The 20,111-nt window shown below is 40.9% G+C and overlaps 7 gene segments (V, D, J or C); all 7 read left to right on the forward strand.

Moving 5' to 3' along the window:
• Window positions 1-145: 145 nt before the first annotated feature.
• Window positions 146-883, forward strand: LOC125263435. The segment is given in 2 exon segments: window positions 146-321; window positions 403-883. Coding segments are annotated over 2 exon segments (381 nt in total).
• A 272-nt stretch (window positions 884-1,155) lies between these two features.
• On the forward strand, window positions 1,156-1,741 carry LOC125262813. The segment is given in 2 exon segments: window positions 1,156-1,204; window positions 1,343-1,741. Coding segments are annotated over 2 exon segments (366 nt in total).
• A 403-nt stretch (window positions 1,742-2,144) lies between these two features.
• Window positions 2,145-2,735, forward strand: LOC125262814. The segment is given in 2 exon segments: window positions 2,145-2,263; window positions 2,352-2,735. Coding segments are annotated over 2 exon segments (369 nt in total).
• Window positions 2,736-3,225: 490 nt separating this feature from the next.
• Window positions 3,226-4,012, forward strand: LOC125262623. The segment is given in 2 exon segments: window positions 3,226-3,550; window positions 3,678-4,012. Coding segments are annotated over 2 exon segments (402 nt in total).
• Window positions 4,013-5,689: 1,677 nt separating this feature from the next.
• On the forward strand, window positions 5,690-7,336 carry LOC125262624. The segment is given in 3 exon segments: window positions 5,690-5,763; window positions 5,861-6,167; window positions 7,333-7,336. Coding segments are annotated over 3 exon segments (351 nt in total).
• On the forward strand, window positions 7,266-7,923 carry LOC125262815. The segment is given in 2 exon segments: window positions 7,266-7,383; window positions 7,475-7,923. Coding segments are annotated over 2 exon segments (375 nt in total).
• A 1,007-nt stretch (window positions 7,924-8,930) lies between these two features.
• Window positions 8,931-9,472, forward strand: LOC125262816. The segment is given in 2 exon segments: window positions 8,931-9,062; window positions 9,139-9,472. Coding segments are annotated over 2 exon segments (363 nt in total).
• The last annotated feature ends 10,639 nt before the right edge of the window (window positions 9,473-20,111 follow it).

The raw sequence follows: 20,111 nt of genomic DNA on the forward strand, positions 1-20,111 counted from the left end.
GCTGTTTTGAGAATCCGTGTGACATCGGCTCAATAATGAATGATTAAAGAGTAAGTGAACAGGCCTACTAAACAAATATTCAAATTAAAACACAACTAGATTAAAAATCCTTACATCTGTGAACCTCTATATATGCAAATGATTCAGTAGGGAGGATCAGAGTCACTCAGACACTCACAGGACTGTGTTATAAACTGAATCCTCAGTCAGTGTTTATGTTCTGCTGGAGTGTAGATAAATATCTTCTTATTCTCTTCATTTGACAGTTTATGGTGATAATGGAAATGTTACTTTATGGAGTTCTCCTGATGATTATTTCAAGTGAGAATTATTTCACTTCTCCAGATTATTGTTGTCAATTATTTTTTTCTAAATCTAACATATTTTTTCTCTGTTTTTCAGCTGTTAGTGGTCAGTCTTTGACCTCCTCAGATTCTGTGGTGAAAAGACCAGGAGAATCAGTCACTCTGTCCTGCAGTGCGTCTGGATTCTCAATGAGCGGCTACTGGATGGCTTGGATCCGTCAGAAACCAGGGAGAGGACTGGAGTGGATTGGGAGTATATCTGGCTCAACTGTATATTATGCTCAGTCTCTACAGGGACAGTTTTCCATCACCACAGACACCAGCAAAAACATGCTGTATTTAGAGGTGAAAAGCCTGAAGACTGAAGACACGGCTGTTTATTACTGTGCAAGAGAGTCACAGTTACACAAAAGACTGCAGGGCTGAACAAAAACTATTCATGCATGAAATCACTGAAGCAATTACTGCAAATTTCCCCACAATTCAACACATTACTTGTTTAGAAAACATTTTAATACTTCTGTATAAACAACGTCCCAAATGAAAGTATGAATTTCTGGGCTGGTAATAAGGAAGGTCAAAAAGATAATAGATTCAGAGTTGGGAGGAATGATCATTGAGTGAGATTCATAACCTGAAGTGAGTGTACTGTACATAAGCACCTGATAAATTAATCTGAAAATAATAAGCTGTTGTTTGATTCAGACTCAATGACCCTCCTTTTATTGATGAAATCTGCTGGAGGATGGGCTATGCAAATTAAAATGTACTTTCTGCCTTATAAACTCTTCATATTTGTCTCCTTTTCAGTGTTTTGTCATTGAGATTTTTAACAAAAACTACTGCAGAAATGGTCCTCAGAATTACTTGTTTCATAAGCATACTCGTCTCTATGGACAGTAAGTAAGATTTATTTTTAAACAATTCAGTGTATTTATATTTTATTCATTTTCATCTCTTTGCTGTCAAGTCATGTCTATTTTTCACTTTATTGCTAAAACTCAAGTGTCTCATGATAATATCTTTTATTTTAACAGTGTGCAAAGGACAGACACTGACTGAGTCTGAGTCAGTCGTCCTTAAACCTGGAAACAAACATAAAGTGACCTGTACTTTCTCTCGGATAGAAGTTGATAATGCACGTATTGCATGGATAAGACAGGCTGAAGGGAAAGGGCTCGAGTGGATCTCATTTATTTCTGCTCCAAGTGGCAGTAGCAAATATTACTCTAAAACTGTTGAAGGACGATTCACCATCTCCAGAGACAACAGTAAAATGCAGGTGTATCTGCACATGACAAATCTACAGGCTGAGGACACTGCTGTTTATTACTGTGCCCGAAAAACACAGTAACACAAGAGGCTGCTGAGCTGTACATAAACTTATGTGCTTTAGAGAAACTGTTTGTGCCACACGTGATTGAAAAATAATTCACATAGGTAACTGAAAAAAACAATCCATCCCTCATTAATGAATGTCAACTTTAAAGCATGTGTAAAACTCATGTATTCACTCATCTCATCTCTATGATCAGTGTTCACACCAAAAACACTTTAAAAAAAATATATATATTTTTTTTTCCTTATATTGTATGTTTTTCTGGAATGTCTAAAGTTTTCTTGATTATGGGATTGGATAAGGATTTGGATCAACTAAAATGTATCCACTTAACTTTGCTCTGTAATTATCTACTACAAGTCTGAGCTAGTATATGAAAAGTAACAAACAATACACTGAAAGGCAGACATGGAGGTTATTAAGGACACAGAAAATGTAAATGTGCCTTTAGAGGGCAGTCTATGCAAACCTACTTCTTGTCCCTTTTAAAAGCCCCCACTCTATTCATCTACAGACACAAAACTTTGTGACTTTCCTGCATCAGGTTCCTCTTTTCATAACATGGCAATGGATATTGTGTCTAAACTGGGTTTTATCGTCATGTTTGCTCTCACAGAATGTAAGAAGAGCTTTTGAAAACCTGTTGACAGTCAGACTTATTCATGTGTACTGTTGTAAATGTTAATGTTGAACTGTTCATTTTTCAGTCTGTTGGTGTCAGACACTGACTGAGTCTGAGTCAGCAGTCATTAAACCTGGAGGATCTCACAGACTTACCTGTACAGCCTCTGGATTTAGCGGTGACCCGGAGTTGTCTTGGATCAGACAGGCAGCAGGAGGAGGTCTGGAGTGGCTGGCATACATCTCATCTGGCAGTGGCTCTATATACTACTCTCAGTCTGTTCAGGGACGGTTCACCATCTCCAGAGACAACAGCAAGAAACAGATGTATCTGCAGATGAATAATATGAAGAATGAAGACACTGCTGTATATTATTGTGCAAGAGAGCCACAGTGACAAATACAACTACAGTACTGCACAAAATCTGAAAACAACAAACAGACGTGTCTGTATTTATTTATATATATAATCTACCAGAGCATCATCTGAGCAATTATAGTAAAATTGTTAGTTCAAAACAATTCTGTAGAAAAATATTTTTCTTATGTATGTCTTGAACTACTATCAACAACACCCTTTATATATGTAAATAAAACATTTCATTCATGATTATATTATCACTCATGTGTTGCATTTACACATTTTCATTTATTAGCAGACGCTTTTATCCAAAGTGACTTATAAGAGAGGAACAAAGCAATTCGTCAAGGATTCAACAATATTTTAATATACCATGGCAGGTTTATTTGAGATTAGTAAGCAAGCTAGAGAAGAGATACATACATACAGAGTACATACATACTTGATACATACATACTTGAAATATGACACTTAAAATGACAGTTCACCCCAAAATAAAAACCATCCCTTTAGTTTATTTTGTCCAGTTTTAATCCAAACAAATAATTTAAGCCATAAATCATAAAACTAGATGGATGTAAACTATATCAAGAGTGTATTGTTATTGTCTGCATAATGCTGTTCTTAACTCTCTGATCTCTTTGTGAATTCCTGAAAGTGATCCAATGCTAAAGATGCAAACACTTTATGAAAGCATTTTAGGTCACAGAACCTGAAGCTTCACAACAGTATCCTGATTTAACCTGATTTAACTCAGTTAATAATATGCAAATGTTCACCATCCACATGAGAGAATAAGAGTGTCAGTTTCCTCGAGTACAGGATCAGTCACTAACACTAGGACAAAAGCTGTGTGGATGTCCTGTCTGACTCTGAAATCAATCATGAGTCAAATTCTACTTATTTTATGTGCTTTTTTACCATGTGAGTGGATTCATTCAGTCACTTCAGAAAAGTGAATCTTTCTGTTGCTGACTGTAATTATTCTAATATTTATATAGAAACAGATGAATTGAGACTGACTCTCACAGTATGTTTTTGTCTTTTTCAGATGTTTCTGGCATCTCTCTGACCTCGTCTCCTGCACAGATTAAAGCTCCTGGTCAATCGGTGAAGTTGTCCTGTCAGATCTCTGGATATGCCCTCAAAGACTATGGCACAGCTTGGATCAGGCAGCCTCCTGGAAAAGCCATGGAGTGGATCGGGATCATATGGGGCAGTGGATCGATAGACTCTGGAAATTCCTTCAAGAGTCGCTTCACGATTTCCAGAGACACGGACCGGAATGAGCTGTACTTAGACATCAGCAGCCTGCAGACTGAAGACACAGCTGTGTATTACTGTGCAAAGACAGACACAGTGACTCAGCTCAATGTGAGAAAGTGACAAAAACAGATCTGCAGATCATTAAAGTGAACCAATCCTTCAATTTTGTGTCCTGCAGAATAAAGAAAGTCATACAGGTCTGGAATGAAACAGGTGTGAGCAAATAATGAACTTTTATTTTTGGGCAAACTACCCCTTTAATATACATGTCATTTTAAGGCCAGAACACACCAAGCCGATGCCGACGAACTAGTGGCAACGAAAGCAGACTGCGGGGTTTGCTCACGTTGGCAGCATCTGTGTCCAAAGTTGCCCTGATACACCAAACCGACGCTAAACAGCCGACGGCCAAGTAGCACGTCAGTTCTGCCTGCGTGAGATGAAATGCCTTTCCGAACCAGCAGGTGGCAGTTTCTGAACAGCCAATCAGAATGATCCAATGGCCCGACGGACCGATGAGCTCCAACGCCGATTTAACATGTCGAATCGGCCGAAAAAAGGCAGACGAGGACCAACTTCAGCCAATGGTGCAGAACACACTGAGAAAACTTAGTCGGCCGACGAAGAAAAACTGCCCCGACGGCCGACCGTTGGTGTGTTCCTGCCTTTAGGTTAAAGGCCAGTATTGGTCGCTCCTCTCTCCTTTGCCACGGACTCTTCTCTTCTTCTTCAAATTGTAATCAGTTACTGATTCCAAATTACATTACAAAAATTGTAGTTAGTAACATAATCCATTACATTACACATTTAAGGTAATGTAATCTGACTACTTTTAGATTACTTTTGACTAAACTCATTTATCACATTGATTTACATAGAATAATCTTGTACCATATTGGTATAAAAATACAAAGAAAAAGAAAATATATTCTATTCATTATCAACAGCATGAAGTGTGTTAAACATTAAGTCAGGGTTTCCCAAACTGGTGTTTGTGAGTTTAATTAAAAGCTAAAAAAAAAAATAAATAAATAAAATAACATTTAAAATAAAGAATTTTAAATTAAAAAGCAATCAAAATAAAACACTTACTAAAAAAAAGATTTAAAAAAATTGTTTACCTCCATGTCATGTGACCATTCACTGACATCAGAGAACTGTGAGCTTAATTTTATAATTATTAACTTAAAATCTCAGGAGGTTCCGCTGACAAAAAAAGTTGGGGAATCCCTGCATTGCATGTTAATATGAAATGATGTGAATTTGTACATTTTAATGTGTTTGAAAGACAAAAGCCTTTTAAAGACAATAATACATGGTTAAATGACTGAGTGAGTGATAATTCAAGTAATAATTAAAGGGATAGTTCACCCAAAAATGAAAATTATCCCATAGCCTGAAAATAAAGTGTTACCAAAATGTCTTTTACATATCAACAAAATAATAATGCATAAGCGATTGAAAGGCTGTATAAATTACGCTAAGTAAATGTGGACTAGAAAAAAAAATGTAGTCATGTTGATACAGCCATATTTTGTATTGTTTAAGACTTGAATAAGTTATTATATAACTTATTATATAACTTATTCATTATTATATATATACATATATACACACAAAGTTTTTCCCATCTTCATCTGTAAAACAGGGTCATCACTGATTAACAGTGAGGGCAGTGCAGCAGATTTTGTTTAGTTTTAAGACCCTCCCTTAATCAAATGAAGTCTGAAACATCGTCTGTTCTCTGTTCAATAAATGCTTTGATTTTTCACACTTCTTCACACACCAGAAACATATTTTTTTCATGGAACTGCATTGGTCTTAGAGGAAGATGAATCTGAGTTATATTATTATATTTGTACTGGTTTCATGTAAGTTTAAATCTGCTTATCGATCTCATTAAGCAACTTTCTAAATATGAATATTTAAAACCAATGCTGTTTTAATTCTGTGAACATTTTGTCTTAGTTCCAGATGCACATGGTCAATCACTGACCTCTTCTGGCTCTGAAGTAAAGAAACCTGGAGAATCAGTCACACTATCTTGTGTGGTTTCTGGACTCTCCCTTAGCTGGCTGCACTGGATCCGTCAGAAACCAGGGAGAGGACTGGAGTGGATCGGCCGAATTGACAGTGGCACTGGAACTATTTTTGCTCAGTCTCTACAAGGCCAGTTCTCAATCACAAAAGACACCAGCAAAAACATGGTGTACTTGGAGATAAAAAGCCTGAAGACTGAAGACACAGCTGTTTATTACTATGCAAGAGAGTCACAGTTAGACAAAAGACTGCAGCGCCAATCAAAAACAGAACATTTATATCCCTGGGAATTAAAGAGTTGCTCTCTTAGATTCTCTTCAGCTTCATTGGCCACTTTCCTATATTTTGTAAGTTTTGTTACAATAGGATGCATGTTTTAAAAATATGCAATATGCATAATCTGATGAGTTGACGAAGGAGCATGTCAATGAAGTTTAATTTTCCTAAAGTATATTGCAAGTATTGCAATTAATGTGTTCCTTCTTTAACTCAGATTATGCATTATATTTGGAAACATATATTTAAAACATGCATCCTATTGTAACAAAACTTACAAAACATAGGAAAGTGGCCAATGAAGCTGAAGAGAATCAGTAGTACCGAGAGTTCCTCTTTTTCTTTATATTTGAGCTGGTGGCATGTAATTATTTTCTAGACAAAAAGCCACAAAAATACCTCCACTTCTCCCATTCTGCACAAATTTAAGACCTCAAGAGATAATAGCCAGAATCAGCTGTATCTTCAGATGTGCAGTCTGAAATTTTAAGACAATGCAGTCATACAATAAATAAATAAATAAAATAAACAACAGCTATAAAAATGAATAAAAAGTCACTAAAGCAAAATGCCATTAAGATATGCGTGCTGAGAAATCATAAACCCTAAACAAATCAGCAACATTCTTTAATATAATATTTTTTTGCAAGACAACTCAGTTAAATTGTTAACATTTGGGGGAATATGGATGGTCTAATATGTTTATATGAAGATTTTTCATATGTGACTCAAAATACTTCAAGCTCAAGCGTGAACATAAGCACACTGCAAAGTGGTATTTTATACAGTGTTATCTGTTGTCATCTGTATTTCAACTTTGTTTCTTGTAATATAACAACAAATTATGATTAAAGGGCACAACATAATCTTACAGTTCTAAACAATTTTCTATGTTGTATTTTTTTTATCACCCTCAGCGCTGTTACGCTGTATTTCGGAGCTCTGTCCACATATGGCTCTGACTACGCTAAACCCTCAAAAAAATCTCTTAATATGCAAACTATTCTGTAGGGCGGATCACCCTCACTCCCAGAGGATTGTTTTATAAACTGTTCAACGACTAACCATCTAAATCAGCTGCTGTGTACACTTTTTGTTCTGTGTAACTTGTTGTTTACTGGCAGTTGAGACAATGGAAATGCTACAGTATGTTGTTCTGCTGATGATTATTTTACGTAAGAAACTTCCAGTTGTTCTGAATTATTACCGTCATCTCACTGTTCTATTACTGTAAATCATCTAACATTAATTTTCTCTGTTTTTCAGGTGTTAGCGGTCAGTCTTTGACCTCCTCAGATTCTGTGGTGAAAAGACTAGGAGAATCAGTCACTCTGTCCTGCAGTGTGTCTGGATTCTCAATGAGCAGCAACTACATGCACTGGATCCGTCAGAAACCAGGGAGAGGACTGGAGTGGATCGGCCGTATTGACACTGGCACTAGCACTATTTTTGCTCAGTCTCTTCAAGGCCAGTTCTCAATCACCAAAGACACCAGCAAAAACATGCTGTATTTAGAGGTGAAAAGCCTGAAGACTGAAGACACAGCTGTTTATTACTGTGCAAGAGAGTCACAGTTACACAAAAGACTGCAGGGCTGAACAAAAACTATTCATGTGATCTCTGATGGCCCAAGAGCACTTTTCCCTCAAATTCAACAAACTACTTCAATGATTTTTACTTTATTAAAATATGGTTTTAAATCTGTAACATCTTCTTAATGGAGGTCTTTCTTAATGAACAACAAACATTATAGGCATATTGAATTCATGCAGACAAAGTCATCGTGTTTGTCTTGTTTTTGTTGTTTCGCTCTGAGTGTTTTAGTAACTGGTGTAAACTAAATAATACAATCTGAAAATCTCTCATATAGAATCTTTTCTTTTCACAAAAATGTAAGGATATATATTTTGAGAACAAAATTTTGAATTCATACTAGAAATAACTAATTAAAATGCAGTTCTAAGGCATTCTGATGTGTGATTTTTAACAACTGATAAATTACATGTTACATTCACATTCTTAATATCTTTAAATGAAGATCTTTTGAACAGGTTTTCAGACTAAACAGTGTAAAAATCACGAATAAATAAATAAATAAATAAGCTTTTGGAAAAGCTATATAAACTTGTTTGTGACTTTCCTGCATCAGGTTCCTCTTTTCATGACATGGCAATGGATATTGTGTCTAAACTGGGTTTTATCTTCATGTTTGCTCTCACAGAATGTAAGAAGAGCTTTTGAAAACCTGTTGACAATCAGACTTATTCATGTGTACTGTTGTAAATGTAAATGTTAAAACTGTTCATTTTTCAGTCTGTTGCTGTCACTGACTGAGTCTGAGTCAGGATACTTTGGGTGTCTTGTTCATCATATTTATTTTCATATAAAAGCAACAGAATTAGAAGTCTGATCCACTATTTGTGCCACTAAATGTGAGAACAATGACCCAGTGGTGGAAAAGGGCTGATCTGTGTTTGCCTGTATGCATTCAACTACAGCACACTGAAGCTCTACAACTTTGCTACGACTTTCACATGAATGTAACACAACGTCACATCTGTTGGAACTCAGATGAGGTTATATACTCATGGCTTCTTTGAAAAATACTCACATTTATTTGTGTCGCAGAAGGACAATATTATATCCGTATTAATATGTGGAACTATTGTCCCTGAAATTAACCTCAATGGCCTCAAGATCTAGTTTTGCTAATTCAGGGTTTCAATGCAAATGATCTGATGTCCGTTCCATATTTAAACAACTACACTGTTGAGTGGAGGACTCATCACCAGTTCAGCCTTGACATAAATCATGTTCACTTCATATCTCTTGCTGTTGCTGGCCGCAGTGTCTTGTAAGTATATTAGGACAATTTTTTTTAGTGTAAATACATAATTCTGATTATTTGTACATTTTATGTTTATCCACAGGTATTGACTCTCAGGTTGTGCTCACACAGTCTGAACAGTCAGTAGTTGTGACTCCAGGTGGTTCCCACAAACTGACCTGTGCCTGCAGTGGATTCACTCTTAGTAGCGCTTACATGCACTGGATCCGTCAGGCACCTGGAAAAGGACTTGAATGGATTATTTATTATCATTCAGATTCTTATAAGAGCTCAGCTCAGTCAGTTCAGGGCAGGTTCACAGCATCTAAGGACAGCTCTAATTTCTATCTGCACATGAATCATCTGAAGACTGAAGACACTGCGGTGTATTACTGTGCAAGACAGACACTGTGGAAACACTAATACAGACAGCTGTTCAAAAACTCATCATGAGGTGGACATGGTTGAGCTCAAGGGGAAGATGATATAAAGTGATATAAGTGATAAGGCCGATCTAAAATGTTTTGAATATGCATACATTTAAATACAATTAAAAAAAAAAAAAAAAACATGCTGCTATTAAAATGATTCTTTATTGTGAATCATACTGACTTACGGAAGCCCAAAACAGTCCGGCCATGGCTTTTTTTTTTTTTTTTCTCTCTCTATATTGTTTTCTCGTGATCTCGAGATAAAAGTTGTTTTCTCAAGATCAAAACTTAATTTTCTCGTCATCTCGACATAAAAGTTATTTTTACAGTGACTGATTCTGAAACACACTGCACCAGAGTCTACTGTTGCTATAGTACTGAACAACTTTCACGGGCACCAGATTGACAGATAAATTATGCACTCTTATATCATGTGGATATTTCAGCAAAATGTTTACTTCACTTAATACTTAAGTCTACAATAAATAAATAAATATAAGCTAATCAATCACTGTTCAATCCATGTACGCTAAACATTATATTTGTGTAATTAACGTTTAAATAATCAACAAAGCATTCAACATCTCAAGCGCAGGCGGAGTGCATTCAGAAGGATGCTAGATTATTCTATAACTATTCTAAAATCTTTTAGTGCTGCTTGGATTAAACCCATTTTATTTTTGTTTGAAATAAAATTATATTACATCATTTGTTTGTTATTTTTATTCGGCATGTAGAATAGGCTGTGATATCATGTGCGTTAAACCGTCTTCCTCCTCCTAGCTCTTCCATTTAAAAAGAGGTGCAATATTCCAGATTAAAAAAAAAAAAAAAAAAAAAAAAAAAAAATTAATCCAGTTGATATAAGATAAAACAATCTTGGGATGCTGTTTGAGTTTATGTATAGTATGTTTGTGGTTTCCTACAAAGAAAAGTAGAAAATACAATAGGTTACAAAGTGAAGTTCACAACGTAATTTTGGGAGGAGTGAACCCATCTAATCTTTCAATTAGTGAAACTCAAACATAATCTCAAGATGAGGGAAACCTTATCTTTCAATTACATCCAGAGCATATAAACAGCTACTCACCCTGCTCTGGCATCAGTTGTTTCAATATCCCTCCACCTCCCCAACTCCACCACATAAATTAGGCATCTCATCTATCGTACTCCTCTTCCAGGCACTAGTAGTCCCTGGGGGGTATATCCAAGCTCGAGTTGAAGCTGCTTCCTCAAGGCCCTCCACAACAGACAGCAAGCCAAATACGCTTAACCTTATTAGCTTAAAGATTTTATGAGGAAACTAACTCGTGAACTACTGAATTAAATGATAGGCCGCTACACATTGTCACAGACACGCCAGGCTCTGCACCCAGCCAATCACAGCGCACTCCTTCACCAGAGTATTAATCACACGCACCTGACACTCATCACCAGCCCAATCAGCGACACTACTAAAGACGCTCACATTCACTCAGTCATTGTCCGGTCTCGTTAACCTGAATGCTTACTTTATGGACTACATACCTGTCTCTATTGTGTTTCCTAGATCCTCCGTGTTCTCCAGTCCTCCGTGAGTGTAACTGTTCTGCAGCATCATAAACAGCCGGATTGTCACACACATCTCCACACACAACATTTTAAATAAAGCACAAATTGGATTTTTACCAAAACAACGCACATCCGACCACATCTATTCTCTTCACACACTAATTAACAAAAACATCAAGGACAAACAAAGAAAAATATTTGCATGTTTTGTAGATTTTAAAAAAGCATTCGACTCAATTTGGCATGACGGTTTACTGTACAAACTCCTACAAATTGGCATTGGTGGGAAAACTTTTGACACTATACAATCCCTGTACACCAACAGTAAATGTGCGGTGAAAATCAATAACCACAGAACAGCGTTTTTCCAGCAGGGACGTGGAGTGAGGCAGGGATGCAGTCTGAGTCCGACTCTATTCAACATCTACATAAATGATCTGGCATCAATGCTAGAACGTTCTACTGTCCCCGGCCTCACTCTACACCACACAGAGGTCAGATGTCTGCTGTACGCAGATGATCTGGTCCTGCTGTCCCGCACACCTGAGGGTCTCCAGCAAAGCCTGTCCCTGCTGGAACAGTACTGTCATGAGTGGGCCCTGACAGTCAATCTGGACAAAACCAGAGTAATGGTGTTTCAGAAAAAGGCCAGATCTCAGGCAAACAAACACCAGTTCACTTATAAAGGCCAGGTCCTACAGCATAGCACCAGCTACAGTTATCTGGGCATCGACATCAGCGCTTCGGGAAGCTTTGGTCTGGCTGTCAAAACACTGAGCGAAAAGGCTCGGAGGGCTTTTTATGCTATAAAGTCACGATGAGGTCACTTAAAATTACCCATTAAAACTTGGATAAAATTATATAATTCAATAATAAAACCAATTCTTTTATATGGATGTGAAATTTGGGGACCAGTACAAAATTTTAGAAATTGGGATAAAACTTCAGTAGAAAAACTACAATTGGAAATTAGCAAAAACATTTTAGGGGTTCACAGAAGCACATCCAACGACGCCTGTAGGGCTGAATTAGGTTTGTACCCACTGAACATTGAGATCCAGAAGAGATGTGTTCAGTTCTGGCATCACCTCCATCAGTCTGATCCTGATTCAGTCCAATATAAAGCCCTCCTCGCCAATGAAACCTCAGCAGAATCTCATCCTCTAAACACACTCGCTCTTCAACTTGTCCATGAAACTCAATTCCCAGTGGACCACAGCTACAACCCCAAAACTATTATTAAAGAAATTGACAAAAATCTAAAAGATACTTATGATGAATCACTAAAAGCACATTTTGAGATCCAAAATAAACTCCAATGTTACTCGACCCTAAATAGAACCACTAAATTGGCAAATTATTTATTAATCAAACAATTTAAAGAAAGACAAATCCTCTCCAAATACAGATTAAGTGACCATGATCTAGAAATAGAGAGAGGAAGACATAGACAAACATGGACAGCGAGAGAACAGAGGATCTGTAGACACTGTGATCTACAGCAAATAGAGGATGAGAAACACTTCATACTCATCTGTCCTAAATATCGCAATGCAAGAGAAACATTTCTTTCCATACTTGGAACACTAATTCCATCATTCATTGAACTGAGTGATACTGAGAAAATCCCCTTCATACTTGGTGAAGATGATAAAACAGCTGCACTAGCTGCAAAATTTGTGTTAGCCATTCACAAAATTAGAGATGGATAACTCTCTAGAGACCTGCTTAATTTATTAATTTACTAAGATGGATTTGTTTGCATTGCTGCATGTAACATGATGTATAAATATATGTTTTGTTTGTTTGTTTATTTTATTATTTATGTAGAATATGTTAATGCTTTGGCAACACTGTGATTCACAGTCATGCTAATAAAGCTCATTTGAAATTGAATTGAAATTGTATCTGCTCCAAACCTCCTCGTCTACTTCAAATCTGGTGACTTCAAGTCAATTAACTCTGTCTTGATATATACTCTGTCTGGGAAGTTCCACTGCTACACGTATTCCTGCATTCATCGTATCTGGTGTGAAGATCAAGTCAAGTATAATATAGTATCTTGATATTATCCGTCCTGTCTGGCAACGTCATCTGCTTACTGCTCTGGTTGTCTCAAACACCATTAACCGTATCTGTGTCTCTGACCCCTCTGTACTGTAACACACATCTTTACATAGATTTATAAATCATATTTCTTTTCAATATACATTGAGTGACACAGTGAGGTAACTAACACTGAAACTGCAATGATTTAAATGGCGTCTTATTGATAAGGTGCAAACAAAATACTATACAGCGACATCAAAATTAGTTTTAATAAGCAATAAGTTTCACACCGAACGCTTCATGAGTCATGCATCTAGCTGTCAGAATGTAACAATGAGTTACACTTTCAAGCAAAATAATTATATTCAAGCATTTAACATTAGTTAAGTTAATTGCTTAACGCACACAATACTGCTCAAAATAAAGTGATCACGAAGAAGTAAGGTCTGCACTCTCTCTGTCCGAAACTCATACAATCTGGGTCAATATAAAATAGCACAGTAAGGTGGATATACTGTACTGCACCCCATAAGTTATATTTGGTGCTATACTTCCACCTGTTGGCACATTTGTGTAACTTAGAGCAGAGATTAAGTCGTGATAAGGAGAAAACAACTTTTGTTATCTCGAGATCATGAGAAAATATTAAGTCATGATCACGAGAAAACAAATACAAAGTTCTGTAATGAAACTCTAGATGTGCAGGCTACTAGGTCCTTAAGTCAACCTGCTTGTAATTACATAATTATCTTAGGACACAGGTGATTGCTTCCTGTATTAGTAGCCAATGAGCTTGCATGCTCAATCTTCAAATACATGAGAAGCATTTGCAATAACAGTTCCAGCGCGCTTCCAGAAACCCTCCACCTTCCCCAGCTCCACCTGTATAGATCAGCTATGGGTAATTCATGTATACGCTATTGTACAGAAGCAGCATCTCTTACTTGCTCACAGTAGCGTGTCTTGTATGTATTGGCAGTAGCAAGTCCTGTACTTGCTCTGCAACAGCAGCAGCAATAATCAAATAAAATCGTAGCAGATCTATTCCACCAAGACCAAACATACAACATTGTCATACCCTTTACCATGCCAAGCACTGACCCACTAGCATGTGGGTCAGTAATTAAAGGGTAGAATGTTTTCAAAGGTTTAAAACACTGTCTAATAAATCCAGTCAAGTTGCTCCGATCATTTGCTTTAAACAGCGAATTCTGTCATCATCTACTCACATCCTGTGGAACAAAATGTCAAACATGCTTCATACAAAAGAAATACAAGGTAATAACAATTTTGCTATTTGACAATACAGTATGTAGGGTTGAGGTTTGAACCTTTGTCCCCTTTCTAAACAAATGTTGAACCTCTAGACCAGTGGTTCTCAAACCTGTCTTGGAGTCGCCTACCAACAGCCCTGCACATTTCCTATGTATCCCTATATCTGACACACCCATTTCAGGTCTTACAGTCTCTACTAATGAGCTCATGAGTTGAATCAGGTGTGATAGATGAGGGAAACATACAAAATGTGAAGAGCTGGTGGTTCTCCAGGACAGGTCTGAGAACCACTGCTCTAAACTCTCGCCTTACAATATAGTGGGTTTTTTCCCCTTTGGTTTAGTCTAATCTCTTGGAAATCTATTTCTAACTGACTACAGCCACAATCTATATAGACAATATGGACAGACTCTCGGAGTGTGTAACTTATGACAACAATTTTATCAAAACTGAGCCAAGAAATTTAGATACTTTAAATCACTTGAAGAAAATGTGGTAAAAACACCTCTTCACATTTTACTCTCCATGTTCACTCTCCAATTCAACTGTATATAAACACAAATTCAGCTCAACAATAATCAAACATGCCCAATAAAATTATAATTTAATAAACATAGCATCAATGTAGTGATTTAACCTCAACAAGTAATTTTGACATTTTGCTATTTTCTAGCCAAATTGAATGCTTTTAGCATTCAATAGACTGATAGATGCTCTACATTGATGTAATTTATCTTTATTCCACAGATATAGGTTGATACTTTTTAGTTTTCATCTAAAGCCCACATATAAGTGATATCAATGTGAGTGAGTTTAATTAAAATTAAAATTTGTAGTTTTTTTCCTTCTATTAACAATTAGACAGAGTATGACTCATTCAGTGAATTGCTTTCAGTCATTTTATTTCTAAATACTTGTGATGCTATCTAAGCTGGAATAGCAGATGTGATTCTAACCAAATCAACATTGTATGCATTGACTTCCTTTGTATGGAACAAAAGGCACTAACTAACAGATATAATAACGTCTCGGTTACAAAGGTAACCCTCGTTCCCTGAAGGAGGGAACGGAGACGTACGTCGGACAGACCGACGAATAGGAATCTCGCTAGAGAGGCCAATCTACTTCGAGTGTAACTAAAACGAGCCAATGCACATTGGCATGCAATCATATGCATCAGCTGCTCGCCTCGCAGCGCGGGTATATAATGAGCAGCAGGTGCGTTGCATCTTCAGGTTTTCGCTGAGGAGCCGAACCGGATAGGCGGCAGCATCAGCGGGGTACAGCGACTGTGGCGACGGGACGTACATCTCCGTTCCCTCCTTCAGGGAACGAGGGTTACCTTTGTAACCGAGACGTTCCCATTCAGTCGGTCACGTTCGACGTACGTCGGACAGGCGTAAGCACGTCTCATAGACAGTGCACGTGCCGAAGTGATGGTGTTAAGTACCTCAGGGGGTAAGTCACCTAGAACCTCCGCGTCCCGTCCAGGGACCAGACATGGAGTTTCCAGAGGTCTGGACGCGGGTGCCAAAGAGTGCCCCGTCTCTGAGAAGGTCCTTCCTCAGAGGAATGGGCCAGGGAGGGCTGTCGCAAGGAGTGAAAGTTCTGGGAACCAGGTCTGGTTGGGCCAATAGGGCGCAACTAAGAGGACCTGCTCCTCGTCCTCCCTGACTTTGCACAGGGTCTGTGCAAGTAGGCTCACTGGGGGAAACGCATATTTGCGAAGGCCCCGGGGCCAGCTGAGTGCCAGTGCGTCTGTCCCGAGTGTTCCCTCGGACAGGGGGTAAACAACTGGCAGTGGGAGGTTTCCGGTGAGGCAAACAGGTCTACCTGAGCCTCTCCGAACTCTCTCCAGATCAGCTAGACCACCTGGGGGTGGAGTCGCCACTCTCCTGGCAGCTCAGCTCGTGATAGCTCGTCGGCCACATGGCTGAGCACACCAGGGACAAGAATGGCACGAAGCGACCTCAGACGCTTCTGACTCCAGAGGAGGAGATGGCAGGCAAGTTGCGACATGCGACGGGAGCGTAGACCACCTTGACGGTTGATGTACGCAACGGTCGCAGTGTTGTCCGTACGGACCAGTACATGCTTGCCCCGTAGCAGCCCTTTGAGGCGGCTCAGAGCAAGACGTACTGCTAGCAACTCGAGGCAGTTTCTGTGCCAATGCAGATGGGGTCCCGTCCAAACCCCTGACACTGCATGCCCGTTGTACATGGCACCCCAGCCGGTGGCAGAAGCATCTGTGAATACCACAGCATGCCGGGACACTTGTTCTAGGGGCACTCCTGCCCGGAGAAACAAAGGGTCCGACCACGGACTGAAGGCTTGGCGGCACTCCTGAGTGATTGGCACCCGGAACGTGCCGCATTGCCACGCCCATCTCGGGACTCGGCCGTGAAGCCAGTGTTGAAGCAGTCTCATATGAAGCAGACCGAGCGGGGTTACTGCCGCCGCGGCCGCCATATGCCCCAGGAGCCTCTGAAAGAATTTCAGTGGGACCGCTGTCCTGCCATTGAACGTATTCAGGCACTTCAACACCGACTGAGCACGTTCCTCTGTGAGGCGTGCTATCTGTTCGACCGAATCCAGCTCCATACCGAGAAAAGAGATCCTCTGCACAGGGGAGAGTTTGCTCTTTTCCCAGTTGACCTGAAGACCCAACTGGCTGAGGTGTCTGAGCACCAAATCCTTGTGTTCGCACAACTGACCCCGGGACTGTGCTAGAATGAGCCAGTCGTCGAGGTAGTTGAGAATGCGAACACCCTGTTCTCTCATGGGAACAAGGGCTCCCTCTACGACTTTCGTAAAGACCTGGGGAGACAGGGCCAGCCTGAAGGGTAGGACTCTGTACTGATATGCTCGACCTTCGAACGCAAGGTGTGAATGGCCTGTGTCGCAGAAGAAACGAGACATGGAAGTACGCGTCCTTCAGGTCGATCGCTGCAAACCAATCTCGGGGACGGATGCACTCAAAAATGCGCTTCTGCGTAAGCATTTTGAACGGTAGCTTGTACAGGCTCCGATTCAAAACTCGCAGGTCCAAGATCGGTCGTAACCCACCGCTCTTTTTGGGTACAATGAAGTAGGGACTGTAGAACCCTGACCTCATATCGGCTGGAGGGGCCGGCTCTATCGCGTCCTCCGCTAGTAGGACTGCGATCTCCGCATGCAAGACAGGGGCAACGACATCTTTCACTGTAGTGAAGAGGACGTCCCTGAACTTGGGGGGGATGCCGGGCGAACTGAATCGCATAGCCGAGCCTGATGGTCCGAATGAGCCAGCGAGACGGACCAGGGAGCGCTAACCAGGCTCGCAGAGACCGTACAAGCGGGACCACCGGCGTACCCGCAGCGGGGCAGCGAGGTGGAACACAGGGACGCGGCTCGGGGGGCTCTCTTTGTGAGGCGGCCCGAAGCGGCGTCACAGTGTGCTAGGCAACACTTACCTGGTTCCACGGATGGACAGAGGGAGCAGTCGAGGCTTTGGCTGCCCGCTGCTCGCTGCTGTCCGCTGGCGACAGAAGAGGGGGGATGAGAGTGGTGAGGTTTTTCTCCTCCCACTGCTCTCCAACCCTCTTCAGACCTGGAAATGGAGGAACTGCTCTTTTAAATTTTGGGTACCGCTGCCTCTTGGGTCAGTGGCGGAACAGAAACAAACCCAATAAAAGGATTTACCAACCGGCCCTCCTCCAGGGGTGGAAGAGCAGCCCCACCCATCTCTGGGTCGCCCGTCTCAGGGGTGATTCTCACCAACCACTTAAACAGCTGCAGAGACGGGAGGCGTCATCTCCCCGCAATGGACACAGCAGAGCCCTCTGGGCCGGAGTTTCTTGCAGGGGACGACACCCTTGGCGACGAGCAGACTGAGGGGCGGCCCAAGAGGAACTCAAAGGTTTGTCATGGGAAGCTCCCTGATCCGCTACTAACTGAGAACCGCTGGGCTCAGTCCTCGACAGTGTCACCGAAAAGACCACCTTGTAAGATGGGAGCATTGAGAAAGCATTTAGCTTGACAACCTCTCGCACCTCACAAGGTAAGCCAGGGGGCACTTCTGGACCACTGAGGTGGACATCGTCTGGCTGAGGGCCTGCGCCGTGACTTTGATCACGGTTAGTCAACAAGCGCAGCTCAACCCCAGCACAGAACTACCCTCATGCAAAAAGAGTGCCTTGGCCTCATATGCAGGGTGGGTGTGGTCTGTGTACAGCCACTCCATCCAAGAGGGTAGTGAGAGAGGAAAAACTTATGCAGATTTTGGCACTTTTGGCATTCCATATTTATGGCACCAACATACCCCCATACTGCCAAGTTTTCCATGCACATCTGGAAGACCCAGGAAAGCATGGCTGTAAACTCCAAATCTGAGTCAGCATAAGCACACACCATTACAGTGGGCAGCGTCACCCTCATCTCCAGAGCATAACAGCACTCTCTCCGATGCTGCAATCGACGTTTGTCCCTCAGCTGGAGCTCTGAATGAAATGCTAGGTTCCCCTATGAGAAGGACCAGCAATCCAATCCAGAAACTGCACAGCTTGCAATGCGCTAGAGAGGGAGGGGCCCTAGGGGGTTGGTTCCCCGAAGGAACCCCTCAACCTCATGTCACCCAAGCCATATCAGCAAAGTAGACCTCTTCTGGTGCACCAGAGAGGGCGCTACAATGGAGATTATGCAAGGGAACCACGCATCTAGAGCGCCGAGCGAGCGCTGGGTTGCCGTGACAACCCGCGCTGCAGCCCGGCAGCTCGACGGCACACGACACGCAGAGGAGCGAGAGGTTTGCTCTCGCAGATCTCCACGGTCTCCCAGAGTGTCGGGCAGACCCGCGGCTGTGCTTACACACAAGCGGCAGCTGGCCAACAACAGAGGGGACTCAAGCTTCCCGGAGAAAGAAGAGTCACGACCGGCGTGTCGACGTGATCATGTTCTCATATGAAAACATGAAACACCCACGAACATCGTTTCAACACGCGCCCAGACATGTGAAACAGTGATCGTGGCCGTCACTGAGGACAGGAACGACCGCATCCAGAAACACAAGTAGGATGTCATCTTTAAAAAGACGGGAATCTACTTGTGTAAGCTCTTTCAGGGACTTTACTCTTTTAAAAGTGCTGAAGCACGCAGGGGAACGGCCGCCGCAACACAGACAGGGATTGTGTGCAGCCTGTCGTGTTGTTGTTTTTCTTTCTCTCTTTCTTTCTCTCTTTCTTTCTCTCTTTCTTTTTCTTTCTTTCTTTCTTTCTTTCTTTCTTTCTTTCTCTCTCTCTCTCAGGTGTGTTGCATGCTGGGTAGCGAGAGTGTGGCGTTTGGGTTGCATGTGGGGGAGCGCACGGTTTTTCAAGATTTTTTCTGATTTAACCGTTGTTTGTCTTTTTCTTTTCCTTTTTCCCCCCAATTCTTTGGGCATTATTTTTCTTTTTCTTTTTTTCCCTTTTGTTTTAGTGTTAGTCAGTGTGATTGAGTGAGTGGGGAGCGTGAGGCTGTAATGACGTCTGCCCCGGAGCGGGGAGCGTCGCCTCTCTCTCTCAGGAATGGGTTCAGGTGTGCGCCGGAATCAGGCGCAACCATAGAAGATGTTCTCCTCGCCATCGCGGACCAAATCGGCCACGAAAACATAAACTCGGCCTCTAGGATGAATAAAGCTGTTGTAGTGTTTCTAAAAAACGAACACTTAGTAAAAACTATGATTGAAAACGGAATTTGGGTTAAGGAAACGTACGTGGCCGTCACACCCTTATCTGCCCCGGCTACAAAAGTCACG

Source organism: Megalobrama amblycephala, linkage group LG2, assembly GCF_018812025.1.
Source record: "Megalobrama amblycephala isolate DHTTF-2021 linkage group LG2, ASM1881202v1, whole genome shotgun sequence".
NCBI classification, from domain to species: domain Eukaryota; kingdom Metazoa; phylum Chordata; class Actinopteri; order Cypriniformes; family Xenocyprididae; genus Megalobrama; species Megalobrama amblycephala.